The sequence below is a fragment of the Megascapheus bottae genome, chromosome 3 (assembly GCF_031878675.1).
Source record: "Megascapheus bottae isolate mThoBot1 chromosome 3, mThoBot2.hap1, whole genome shotgun sequence".
In the NCBI taxonomy this organism is placed as follows: Eukaryota; Metazoa; Chordata; class Mammalia; order Rodentia; family Geomyidae; genus Megascapheus; species Megascapheus bottae.
Window position 1 is genome coordinate 81,414,280 of NC_143511.1, and position 13,298 is coordinate 81,427,577.

At 38.1% G+C, this 13,298-nt stretch overlaps 1 protein-coding gene across 4 annotated transcripts in view; it reads left to right on the forward strand.

The window, feature by feature from the left end:
• Rabgap1 (RAB GTPase activating protein 1) overlaps positions 1-13,298 on the forward strand; it is a 145,592-nt gene that overhangs the window by 101,463 nt on the left and 30,831 nt on the right. For all 4 annotated transcript variants that reach the window (XM_090330593.1, XM_090330594.1, XM_090330592.1 and 1 more), the window contains one exon: positions 11,288-11,401. In XM_090330593.1, coding sequence (XP_090186719.1) covers positions 11,288-11,401 — 114 coding nt within the window. The remainder of the gene's footprint in view (positions 1-11,287; positions 11,402-13,298) is intronic.

The window sequence follows — 13,298 nt, forward strand, 5'->3', positions numbered from 1 at the left end:
GATTGACTTGAAATGGAGGAAGTCTTACTAAATGGCACAGTGGTAACAGAGAAACTGAAATGGACTTTTACCTCAGAGAAAGAACTTAAAAACAAAAAGTATACTGCATATGATACTTCTTTTTGAGCTATACAGTGTTCAGGTCAGTATCATAAGTTTAAAAAAATCTTATTGTATCATTTATTTACATTTGTGTCAGTATTTCCACTAGCTGATTTATCTTCATTATAATTTTATTTGCTTATAATAAAATGCAATATTGATAATGCTGTAAATTTCTTCTCTTTTGTTCTCTGTTCTCTTCTCCTTTGCAGTACTGGAGATTGAACTCAAGGAATCACACCACCCTTGCTAGACTGGTGTTCTACCATTTGAGCACACCTCTATCCTCTGATTACACACCATACATTTCTGAATTTCTTCCTGTCTAAATACAGTTCCTGCACAGGGCTTTAAGACTCAGACGGAAAAACCTGCCAAATACACATTTTTTTTTCCTATTTGCTTCTCTCCCAAGAGTAGAAATAAATCAGAAATCTAGTGGGAAAGAATTACCCACTGATGAGCCATGCCTCATGCCACCCACTTTTCATATGGCATTTCTTTTACATGGCATAAACCTAGTGAGAATGGGACCATTGTGTAGATTTCATAAACAAGGGCCTCAAGGTTCAGCTTAAATGACTTGCCCAAGGTCATGCAAGTGAGGAGGAGGAAGAGACAGTACAAGGAGACCAAACGGGAGTTTGGGTCCCGTCCATAACTCTGTGATCTAAGTAAAGCACCAAAGTTATAGCTTCTCCATTATTTGTCAGAAGTTCAGCTCCAGAATCTGAAATGCTTTTAATTACCTCCATATTCAGGGAAATGTAATTCTAATTTACTCTAAATTTTATGTGTTGGAGCTTTGGATATGAAATGTCACATTAATTACTGAATACCTATACAATAATTCACATATTCAAATATGTAGAAAATAATTTTCTTTATCTTTTTGGTGCTGTTTTTGAATTCTATTTTTAATTTTTATTCAGTATCTGTTTATTTGCCATCATGATTTTTGCCTCCAAGAGCAAATCACCAAGGTAAATATACAAAGCAATTAGTCTACCAGTACATTGGGCTTCTACTAAATATCCCACTATTGCATTGGTGTGGAACAGCAACACCGCCAGACAGAAATGTCATGGCACCTAGCAGAAAGTAGAAATAACCCGACTCAGGGAAAATGTATTTGCATGAAGCCTGTGTATATTCAATATGCTCCTGAAAGCTCAACCTTAAGTTAAAATGTTTTGTGTTGTCATTGCTAAATGAGCCCACCAGTTATATTTATTTCTAGAATTCTTGATTTGGCTCTGAAATTAAATTTGAGGTGTTAAATTTGTTTTAGACAAACACACATACCTCATATTACTTCAGGTACTGTGCTCCCATATGTACCAAAATGGAAAATTACAACTAAGAAATAGATAGGAAGTAGATTTGAAAGGTGAAAGTAAATGAGTACACCGATATCCAGACTATGAGATAGAGTTGTGTGAAATCATGCTGGAATTTGGGTTCAAGTGTCCTAAAGACCAAAGCATTGAAGACTTGGTCATTTTCTGTGGCAGGAAAATATCTCTAATTCTTTAGCATACTAATTTTGCTAGGAATATTCACTAATGTGGTACGAACTAACCTCCCTACCACAAAATACAAGGTTTCTTTAACAAGTTTTTCCTCTTTTTTTTTCTTTTTACACTTTCAAAACCTGCTAATACTATAATTTAATGAAGGTGGTTCTATGAAAGAGGCCAAGATAATTATGATCTGAAAATATATCTAAGTAGCAGTCCACCCCAGTCAAATAATAAACCTCAGAATATTTAAAAACAATGCTGATTTTTTTGGGGGGTGGTGGGATCCTGAGGCTTGGATTCGGGGCCCGGGAGTGCTGTCCCTGAGCTTTTTTACCCAAGGCTGGTGCTCTACCACTTTGAGCCACAGCACCACTTCCAGTTTTCTGGTGTGTACTTGGAGAGAAGAGTCTCACAGACTTTCCTTCCCTAGCTGGCTTCCACACTCAGTTCTCAGACTCCTGAGTAGCTAGGATTACAAGAATAAGTGATAGCACCCAGCTAATGCTGATTTTTTAAAATAATGATTTCTGACTGAAATTAAGATATGTGTTGTTGAAGGTCACCTAATGTCTTTTCTTTGAATGTCTGTCCCTAATAACATGCAGAAGAGCCTCAGGTTAGACTTTTTTCATCTTTCTTTTTTTTTTTTTTTGCCAGTCCTGGGACTTGAGCTCGAGGCCTGGGCACTGTCCTTGGACACTTTTTGCTCAAGGCTAGTGTTTGACCACTTGAGCTATAGCACCACTTCCTCCTTTTTCTGTGTATGTGATACTGAGGAATTGAACCCAGGTCTTTGTGCATGCTAGGTAAGCCACACTCTCGGCCCTTTTTAAAAATGTTTTATTGTAATTAATAGGAGGGTTACATTATATGTTCCAGATAGAAAGTGCATTCCTTAACAATCATTGCTACTCCTTCTCATGTTTTTGTCCCCGTTTCCTCCCCCCCCCCTTTTTTTAATCAGTCCTTGGGCTCAAATGTAGGTCGACATTGACCCTGAGCTTTTGTGCTCAAAGCTGGCATTCTTCCATTCTGCCACTTCGCCACTTCCAGCTTGTTTGGTGTTCAGTTAGAGAGTAAGAGTCTCATACTTGGCTGTTCTGGCTGGCTTTGAACTGAGATCCTTAGATCTATGCCTCCTGTGTAACTACAGTTGTAGTCTGGAACCACCAGGGCTAAACCTGAACAATTTTCCTAAGAAAATGCATACAAGCCTTTGCATAAAGTGTCAGGCCACTTAGGATATACTATAAATCATTTCATTAAATCTCAGTCTAAGACTACTATAACTTCTATTAATTTTGTCAAAATTCCTTGTGGACATTAAAGGATAGGTATAACGTTTGATTTTTATTAGATAAAGCTGTTAAGAAACAAAAAAAAATATTACTGCTTTCCCTTTATCACTATTTTATCTTTATCACCATTTTACCTACAAATGCTCCTCAATATAATATTGCCAAGTGAAATTAAATTTCTAGATTTTATAGATTTTTGTAGAACAGCCAAATCCGGTGGCTCAACCCGTAATCCTAGCTACTCAGGAGGCTGAGATCTAAGGATCGTGGTTCAAAGCCAGCCCTGACAAGGAAGTCTATGAGATTCTTATCTCCAGTTAACCACCTAAAAACTGGAAATGGAATTGTGGCTAAACATGGTAGAGTGCTAGCCTTGAGCACCAAAACTCAGGCAGACCCCAGACCCCATAACTGACTAAAAAATATATTTGTGTGTGTGTGTGTGTGTATAAGCTTTCATCAACACAACTGTACACCTGTTTTGTTCTTGTTATAGGTTCTACTAAAACTTTAAATGATATTAATAATAATAAGACCTGACAGTAATATAGTAATTAACAGAAAATGATTTTAATTTAGGTTCTCAGTCTTCGCTTACTTTTAGGTGTTAGACTGTACCCTTTCAATTTTTTTTGTATCTTTTAAAGACTACCTTTAATAACTTCTGTAGCTGATTTTTTTATTATTTATTTATTTGTTTATTGCCAGTCCTGGGGCTTGAACTCAGGTCCTAACTTGAACTTTCCTCAAGGCTAGTGCTCTACCACTTGAGCTACAGCACCACTTACAGCTTTTTTCTATGTATGTGGTACCAAGGAATCGAATCCTGGTCTTTGTGCATGCTAGGCAAGCACTCTACCAGTAGACCAAACTCCCAGCCCAGCTAATTTTTTTTAAAGGAGATAAAACTAGAAAATCATTTTACTCTTGCAAAATGTATTACAAAGAGAAAGCAGGTCGCGTATATACCTGTAATCTTAACCCTCGGGAGGATCTCAAGTTTAAGGTCATCCCAGGTAGCATTGTGAGTTCCAGGCAGCCTTAACTACACCAAAACTTTTCCTTAAAAAAAAAATTCAGTTCTGTGGAGCATACCTCTAGTCTCAGCTGTTTAGGAAGTAGAAAATGAGAGTACTACAGTTCATTGTCTGGGCATACTATTTCATGCCTACAATGCCAGCTGTACAAAAAGAGGAGGTGGAAGATCATGGTCTGAGACTGGCCCTGAGGAAAAAATACAAGAGCCTAGCTAAAAGTTAAAAAGGTATTGGGTCGGGAGTTTGGCTTAGTGGTAGAGTGCTTGCCTAGCATGCACGAAGATCTGGGTTTGATTCCTTGGTACCACATATGTAGAAAAAAGCCAGGTGGTACTGAGGCTCAAGTGGTAGAGCTCTAGCCTTGAGAAAGTCCAAGGAAAGTGCTCAGGCCCTGAGCTCAGGCCCAGGACTGGCAAAAAAAAGGTATGGAATGTAGGACTCCAGTGGTAATGTTCTTGCCCAGTAAGCACAAGGCCCTGAGTTCAAACTCCAGTACCACGCACACAAAACAAAGATCATATAGTGTGTGTGTTTTGGGGAGGTGTTTTTTATTTTATCCTGTTTTCTTATGATGGATTTTATAATCTTCTAGATTTGTTTTAAGAAGAATTATTTCTGTCAGTGACTCAGGCCAGTAATCCTGGCCACTAAGGAGGCTGAGATTTGAGAATCAGGGTTCAAAGCTAGCCTGGGCAATACAAAACTGAGATACTCTTATCTCCATTTAATCTCTAGAAAATGGGAAGTGGGGCTGTGGCTCAAGCGTAGAATGGTAACTTTGAGATGTAGAGCTCAGAGACAGCACCCAAGCCCAGGGGTAGGATGGTAGCCTTGAGCTAAAGAGCTCAGGGACAGTGCCCAGGCCAGAGTTCAAGCCCATGACCCCACTCCCCCCCCAAAAAAAAATGTTGAAAAAAGAACTATTTCTTTGGACCAAGGTACTTAGGAAATAATCATCTGTATGCCCCTTATTTCCCATGGCAGCCTTCCACTGCCTTTTCTTTGTTAGGCTATTTTTTTTTCTTCCTGCCATTCTTAGTTTTCTGTTTTTCAACTTGACTTTACAGTGAGTATGTATTCAAAGGGTTTCCAGTTCCCACTACCTTACTAATCCTGAGAAGTTACACAGTGGGCCAATTCTCACAGTAAGATGCAAAAATAGACATCCAACAGGCTTAGAGAATGTGGTTCTAATAGGCAACTTTAAGATGGAGAGAGGAAAGCAACACAAATGTTGTCATTTCCTTAGATTTTTATCTGTGCAAACTATTTCAGAACTATTTTAGAAGTTTAAGAAAGTAAGAAAGCTTCATTTATTACATACTTTAAAATGCCACTGTAATTGGGGTCAAGTAAGGAGTCACTTAGAAATTTAGAATAAGCACATTATTACTACTTAGCATATATATATGTATATATAGATATATTAGCATTCATTGCATATTCAGTTTTTAATTTGATGTTGTTTGGAGGGTAGGTGGTACTGGGGCTTGGACTCCAGGCCTAGCCACTATCCCCTAACTTTTTCACTCAAGTCTGGTAGCTCTCTGCCACTGAGCCCCTTCTAGCTTTTTGTTGATTAATTGGAGATAAGAGTCTCACAGACTTTGCTCCTGTTGGTGGCTTCAGGCCAAAATCCTCAAATTTCAGCCTCTTGGAATAGCTAGGATTATAGGCATGAACCACCAGTGTCCTGAAATTTCACTAGTTTCATTCTACCAATTCATGTGCCATTTAATTGCGGAAGTGTCTACTCAGACAGCATAATCTGAGTACTGTCTAATAAGAAAATAGTAATTTTTTTCTTCATATATATATATTTTTTAAGAGCATTTTTAAGGCAGACACTGGTGGCTCATGCATGTAATCCTTGCTATTTGAGAAGTTGAAATCTGAGGATTTTGGCCTGAAGCCAGGCCAGGCAGAAAGTCTATGAGATTCTTACCTCTGTTAACCAGCAAAAAGCCAGAAGTGAGCTGTGGCTCAAGTGGTAGAGTACCAACCTTGAGCAAAAAAACCTGAGACAGTGCCCAGGCTCTGAGTTCAAGCCTTAGTACGAGTACACAAGAAGTAAAAATAAAATAAGAACATTATTAAATCTACAGAACTATTACAAAATAGTATAAGGAATTCTCATCTTCTCTGTTACTACTCTACTGCTAACATTATATATTAGTATTTTAGATTTGTTATAATTAATAGCTCAGTTTTACTATGTTAATAGGCAACATTCAGACTTAATTTAAATTGCCCTAGTGTTTGTTCATTTGTTTGCCAGTCCTGGGCATTGGCGCTGTCCCTGTGCCTCTTAGTGTTCAAGGAAAACACTTTACCACTTGAGCCAGAGCACCACTTCCTACTTTTTCTGAGTATTTTATTGGAGATAAGAGTGTCACAGACTTCCCTGCCCAGACTGATTTCGAACCAGGATCCTCAGATCTGAGCCTAAAGAGTAGCTAGTATTACAGGCATGTGAGTCACCACTGCCCAGCTATTGCCCTGGTTTTTAAATCTTGGCTTCTCTCTTCTGCTTCCAGATTCTGCCTACAGTATTGTAAAGTGGTTGTGTCAGTTTTCATGCCCTTTATCAATTAGTCGTGTCATTAACTCTTTTCATTTTAGCTGGCCTAATATGTCACTTTATAATTTCTGAAGTGTATGTCCTATTTGTTTCACTGCTTATAGCATAAGAGGTAACATACCCCTAAAATATAGACTTTCACTTGAACATTTAATATTCTGCACTTGCAGAGATATACAGACTTTTGTAGAATTGACTTACAAAATACATCAAACATTTTAAATATACGTTCCTACATGAAAGGAACGAGTGTTCAAAAGGTTATATATTTCAGCTTACTGCAGACTATTTCTGACAGTTTCTAAGAGCAAAATGTATATAAAACCAATTCCCGATAGCATGCATTTAAAAACCATAACATTTCCCTGAACCTATTGCCCACGGAAAATTACTGTGTCTTACAACACAAGCTGGAAAACTGCTGTCTGGGGCTGAATCCCACATGCCTCTTGTTTGTGTAAATGTTATCAGACTTTTATATTTCTTTATATATTTCTTTATATATTTGCTGTGGCTACTTGACAAAGTGAGAATTGAATGACTATACTGAATGGCCTTCAAAGCCAAGATTTGTTTTTTGCTATCTGATTCTTTACAGAAACTGCTTGCAAGATGCCAGTACTGTATAATTCTATGCCATTTTGTTTTCTTGTGGTGATTAAATGGTTTTCTTGTGAACAGACAAAATAAAATCAACTAATCCAAAAACAATTCTGTTATAAAATCAGAACTTGTAGAAAGATCACCTGGCAGTTTTTCCATTTTGCCTTGTTCTCTTAAGGTTTTCATGTCTATACTATTTCTGTAACTGCATTGTAACAGCTTGTTGTCTGTTAAATCATTTATAAAGGACAACCTGGTTGAGACTGATTATGTTGTGTTACACAGGTAAGCTCTCTATATATCAGTTATTAGCACCTTCAAATATAAAAAATATGGATTGTTGTATAAAGCTTAGTTTTGTACACATTTGATGTTTTATGAGGACTCTTTGCTGTGGTTTTTTTTTTTTTTTTTTTTTTTTTGGTGCCAGTCCTGGGCTTGAGCTCAGAGCCTGAGCACTTTCCTTGGACTTTCTCGAGGCTAGAGCTCTACCACCTGAGCCTCAGCACCATTTCTGGCTTTTTTCTATGTATGTGGTACCAAGGAATTGAACCCGGGTCTTCATGCATGCTAGGCAAGCACTCTACCACTAGACCAAACTCCCGGCCTTTGCTGTGTTCTTTTAGGAAGGGCTTACCCTAATGTGGCTGAGATTTGTTTTCAGAACCTTTTCAAATTGAACAATGTCACTCTGATAGGAACTTAACTAATTTTGTCATTGTTAGAATTTGTGGGTCATTTTTATATGGCTTGGCCTCTGGTGAGTCAAATGTTTTTATTCTAAATTCCTCAGCATATTTCCTAAGACCAAATATTTTAAACAAGTGGTTCACACAGAACTCCCCAATTTCTTGCTATTCCTAAGGGCTTCTAAATTTCAGCATGTGAATTTTCAGATTAACCTTCTCAAGGGCACTTTCTCCTTTTATCATGTGCTGAATCATTTGCCTGCTCCCACGATCAACAGATAAGGGATGAACTAATGAAACTCATAAAATCTTTTCAGGGTTGTTCCCCCCCCAGCCATCTTTTTTTTTTTTCAGAATTGAGAATTGAACTCAGGGTCTTCCACTGACTTACACAAGTGCTTTCCCCTAAAGTAAATTCCCAAGCCTTATTGTCCCATTTTTATTTGAATTTCCAAAACGTATTTCCCTATAAAGTATTTTCAGATTGTATTTTAGATCAAGTGATATAATTGGCATAAAATGTCTTAAAGCTGTTTGTATTCCTCTCCATTCTCAATCTAATTTTCTAGCCTCCTTATCTTAAGCCATAGTCTATCATTCTGAAATGTTTTAGAGCTTCCATTCTGATCATACTATGATAATCTTTCCTTTTTTCTTTCATCCTTTTTTTTTTTTTTTTTTTTGCCAGTCTTGGGGCTTGAACTCAGGGCTTGGGCACTGTCCCTGAACTTATTTTGCTCAAGACTCCTGAGCAAATGAACCCAGGGATTAGTGCATGTGAGGCAAACACTTTATCACTAGGCTAGGTTCTCGGCCCCAAGAATCTTCTGAAAGTTATCTGCCGCTTAAAAAAGAGTTCTGGGCCAGGAGTTTGGCCTAGTGGTAAAGTGCTTATCTAGCATGTATGAAGACCCAGGTTCAATTCCTCGGTACCACATACATAGGAAAAAAAGTTGGAAGTGGTGCTATGGCTCCACTGTCCAAGGACATTGGTTAGGCCCTGAGCTCAAGTCCAGGACTGGCAAAAAAAAAAAAAATCAAAAGAGTTCTCTCCAAAAATGGAAACATGGTTCAATAGTAGATATGATTCAGGATTACAGTTAATAGATGCTAGTTAGGCCTAGTTTGGCCTAGTGGTAGAGTACTTGCCTTAACGTGCATGAAATCTGGATTGACAAGCACCATAAATAAACAAGTAGGCTTTTTGACAAAATTTCTCATGATGGCGTTTTGAATATATGTCAGTGATATCAGTTTTGGAAAGTTTTACGAAAAAAATTAAGCACTATTTTAGTGCTTTTTACTTAATACTGCTTTGATGTTGTCTTCCTAAAACACTTTTAAATTAAAATGCTGCATACCCAAATCCTCATTTAGTTGAGTTATTGCTTTAGGTTGTATTCCTTCTTAGCAGATATTTTGACTGACTCCTCTGTGGTTTTAAATTGCATTTTTCTAATAACTACCTTTTCATTTACTTATTTTCATCTGTATATCATCTTTTGTGGAATGTCCAAGTCTTGTTTACTTCATTGTCATCTTTTGAATTTTTTAATATATACCTGATACAATCCCTTTTCAAGAGTATGTATGGCTGGCTTGTTTGTTAGTAGAGTAGGGGTAGGTGTGGGTATATGTGTGTGCGCATGGGTGTGCACTAGTCCTGGAGTTTGAACTCTCGGCTCAAGGCTAGCACTCTCCCACTTGAGCTGCAGTTGTACTTGTGGCTTTTTGGTGGTTAATTGGAGATAAGAATCTCAGAAACTTTTCTGCCTGTACTGGCTTTGAACCTTTTCCTCAGTTCTCAGCCTCCTGAGTAGCTAGGATTATGGGCATGAGCCACCAGCACCTGATTGAGCTACAGCTCTTTAACATGTAAACAAATAATCTAACCTTGGGGAAGAAATAGAAATCATGAGTACTTGATATGTTTCCGCTAAGACTTCTGACATTATTGACATATGCTCAATTTGAGTTAACTATTATGGCAGAGGAAGCTGTTTTTCTCCTTTGGCAAGCACAAAAAATATTTTCACTGTTTGAATCTTTTGACATTTGGTGGTCTTTCATATTCAATTGTTTACTCTTGCATTCTTATGCCATTTGGCCCTAAGAAGCCACATTTAAGTAACATCTTTTCCAGTTAAGAACTGGCATGTGGGGGGCTGGAAGTTTGGCCTAGTGGTAGAGTGCTTGCCTAGCCTGCACTGTTCAAATCCTTCGTACTACATAACTAGATAAAGCCGGAAAATGGTGCTGTGACTCAAAGGGTAGAGCCCTAGCCTTGAGAAAGCCCAAGGACAGTGTCTAGGCCCTGAGTTCAAACCACAGGACTGGTAAAAAAATAAATAAAAGACTGGCATGTGGCTTCATGCCAAGAATCAATTAAAGCAGCACTCTTTTAATTGACTTTTTCTATAGAAAACTGATTTTATTTTAGTTGCACATGTTTCCTGTTAACAATGGAAAGGAAGTAATATTTGTTTTTCAGTATATAAGGAATATGATATAAGACTTATAGAATGAAACAGGCTGCTTTTGTTCCATCTACTCCTTCCTTTACATGTCTATCTTTTAAACTCTATTTTATTAGCATATATTAATTGTGCAAAAATAATGAGTTTCAGCAGGACATTTTATAAGCTCAAGGCTAGTGCTCTACCATTTTGAACCACAACAACACTTCTGGTTTTCTGGTGGTTAGTTGAAGATAAGAATCTCATGGACTTTCCTGCTCTGGCTAGCTCAGATCTCAGCCTCTGGAGAAACTAGGATTACAGGTGTGAGCCACTTTGCTTGGCTTACTTGAATGATTTTTACCCCCTCCCTTTTCCTCCTTTTTGACCCCTACCACTTCATGAATAGTCCTTCCTCCCTCCCTCCTTCCCTTCTTTACTTCTTTCCTTCCTTTCCTCCTTCCTTCCTTTCTCTCTTTTTCTTTCTTTCTTTCTTTCTTTCTTTCTTTCTTTCTTTCTTTTCTTTCTTTCTTGCTTTCTTTTCCTTCTTTCTAATCTAGCTTAAGCATAGGAGAGAAACATGCAGTATTTATCAGAGTCTGGCTAATTTTGCTTAACATGACTCCTTAAAAGAGAATTACTATGGGTGTAACTATGTGTTGTGTATCCTGACAACATTTGTCTGGACATAAGTGAGAAGAACTTGCATAAGCCTCAGCAAGCAAGCTGGGCACCAGTGGCTCACGCCTGTTATTCTAGCTGCTCAGAAGGCTGAGATCTAAGAATCATGATTCAAAGCCAGCTTGGGCCCAGAAGTCTTATCTTCAGTTAACCACCACAAAACCGAAAGTGATGCTGTGGCTCAAGTGGTACAGTGCTAGACTTTGAGCTGAAGAACTCAAGGACAGTGTCCAAGACCAGAGTTCAAGCCCCATAGCCAACAAAACAAAAAACCACCTTAACAAACATTTACATGATTAACTTTCCTGTTTCCACAGGAGTCCCCCCAAGACAGTGCTATCACTCGCGATATTAACCGGACCTTCCCAGCTCATGATTACTTCAAGGACACGGGAGGAGATGGCCAAGACTCCTTATATAAAATATGCAAGGTATTTCACACAAAAGGCCAGTTTCTTTGAAACTGTGGAAGATAACTACAGCTAGGCGTGGTGGCTCACACTTGTAATCCTAGCTACTAAGGAGGCTGAGATCCTCAGATCTCAGTTCAAAGCTAGCCTGGGCACAAAAGAACCTGAGACTTTTATCTCCAGTTAACCTCTAGAAAACAGGAAGTGGGGCTTGGCTCAAGGATAGGGCAGTAGCCTTGAGCTGAAGAGCTCAGGGATAGAACTCAGGCCAAATTCAAGCCCCGTGACCCACAAAAAAAAAAAAAAAAAGATAACTACAGAAGGGTAATTTGTATTTGATGCTCCAAAGTGAGGGGAAAAAAGAGGAATAAAATTTTATAAAATCAAATGTAGCAATTCAATTTTAGGCTCATGAAAGAACAGGAAATAATTAGAAATGAAATGGCAGTTTTTAACACTGATTTCTGTCCACAGCTGTGTACTTGAATGCTGTAAAGGACTCTTTCATCTCAGTAATCCACTTTTTAAATTTTGCTTCATCAGTGCAAATTGGAATGTGAAGTTTTCAACTTTGACCTGACCACAGAACTGGTTTTTATTATGGCATTTATCATGTAATAAGTATTGGTAAAGTGTGAGACATGTTTTTAAGAAGCTTAATTTTTTATGAACAAGAAGGCTAACAACTAGTTTTAGGACAAGCTGAAAATGAACATTAAGCCAGGCACAGGGGCTCACGCCTGTAGTCCTTAGCTACTCTAGAGGCTGAGATCTGAGGATCCTCAAGGTTAAAAGCCAGCCCAGGCACAGAAAACTCTTACCTCTAATTAATCACTAGAAAACAGGAAGTGGGGCTATGGCTCAGGGGTAGGGTGGTAGCCTTGAGCTGAAGAGTTCAAGGACAAGGCCCAGGTCCAGAGTTCAAGCCCTGTGACCCACCCAAAAAAAAAGATTAAATTAAAAGATTTAAAAGTATATATGCTTAAATTAAGATTAGGTGATCTGAACTGTGAAGGCAATTAGAAATCATCCTCGTGTTTAATGGTAAGTTTTCCAAAGATACACAAAGCCATATCAGGTACATGGAACAAAATGAGTCTTAAATAGAATCCATTTCAAACACACTGAACTTGATTAGTGAATGAATTTGTGTACATGAACACACACTGATTGGATGTTTATCAATTGATTGCTGCAGTTGCTTCACCTACCTGCCTCTTTTTTCTTTTTCCTAAGGTATTACAAAGCAAATCTCAGGCATCAGAACCCTATGTTCTTCCTTGTACATCTTTTTAAAAAATATGATTATTATCTGTGCCATTCAGTACTCAGCTCTATATTCATATATCCCTAATATTCTTTTATAGTTGGTTGCAATCAGGATCCAGCAAATTCTGTCTTACATTTAATTGCTGTATCTCTTTCTATTAAAAATGTTTCTTCCCCCACCCCCATGCCATTGTCTTGTTGAGAGTCTACTTACTTCTGTTTTTACTTCTTTTGTCCAGGTTGTTAGATATGGTTGATGTCCTTTACAACCATATCTTTACTGTCTGCTGTCCTTGTTCAGACACTGTCATATGTTGCTTTTCCAAAAACTACCTTGAATTTACCTCCTTGACTTTGGGTTCTAGCCTAGACTTCATTTGCTACATTTGTCTCAGAATTGGATAATGTCTGCAATAGCCACAGAAACCTTCAGTGTTTAACCAAATAGAATGAAATAAAAACTGCTCAGTTCATTTTCTGGTCCCAGATTCCTTAACTTACTGTGGACAGTATTCTTTGCTGCTTCCTCCCCCAGTGAACTTCTCACTGCACTCTGCTTATTGATTTGTCTGGTATCTTCCGCTAAACTGGGAAGTTTCCAAGGACAGAAGTCGTTTTATATGTACTTATATCTGTAGCATTTTGCATG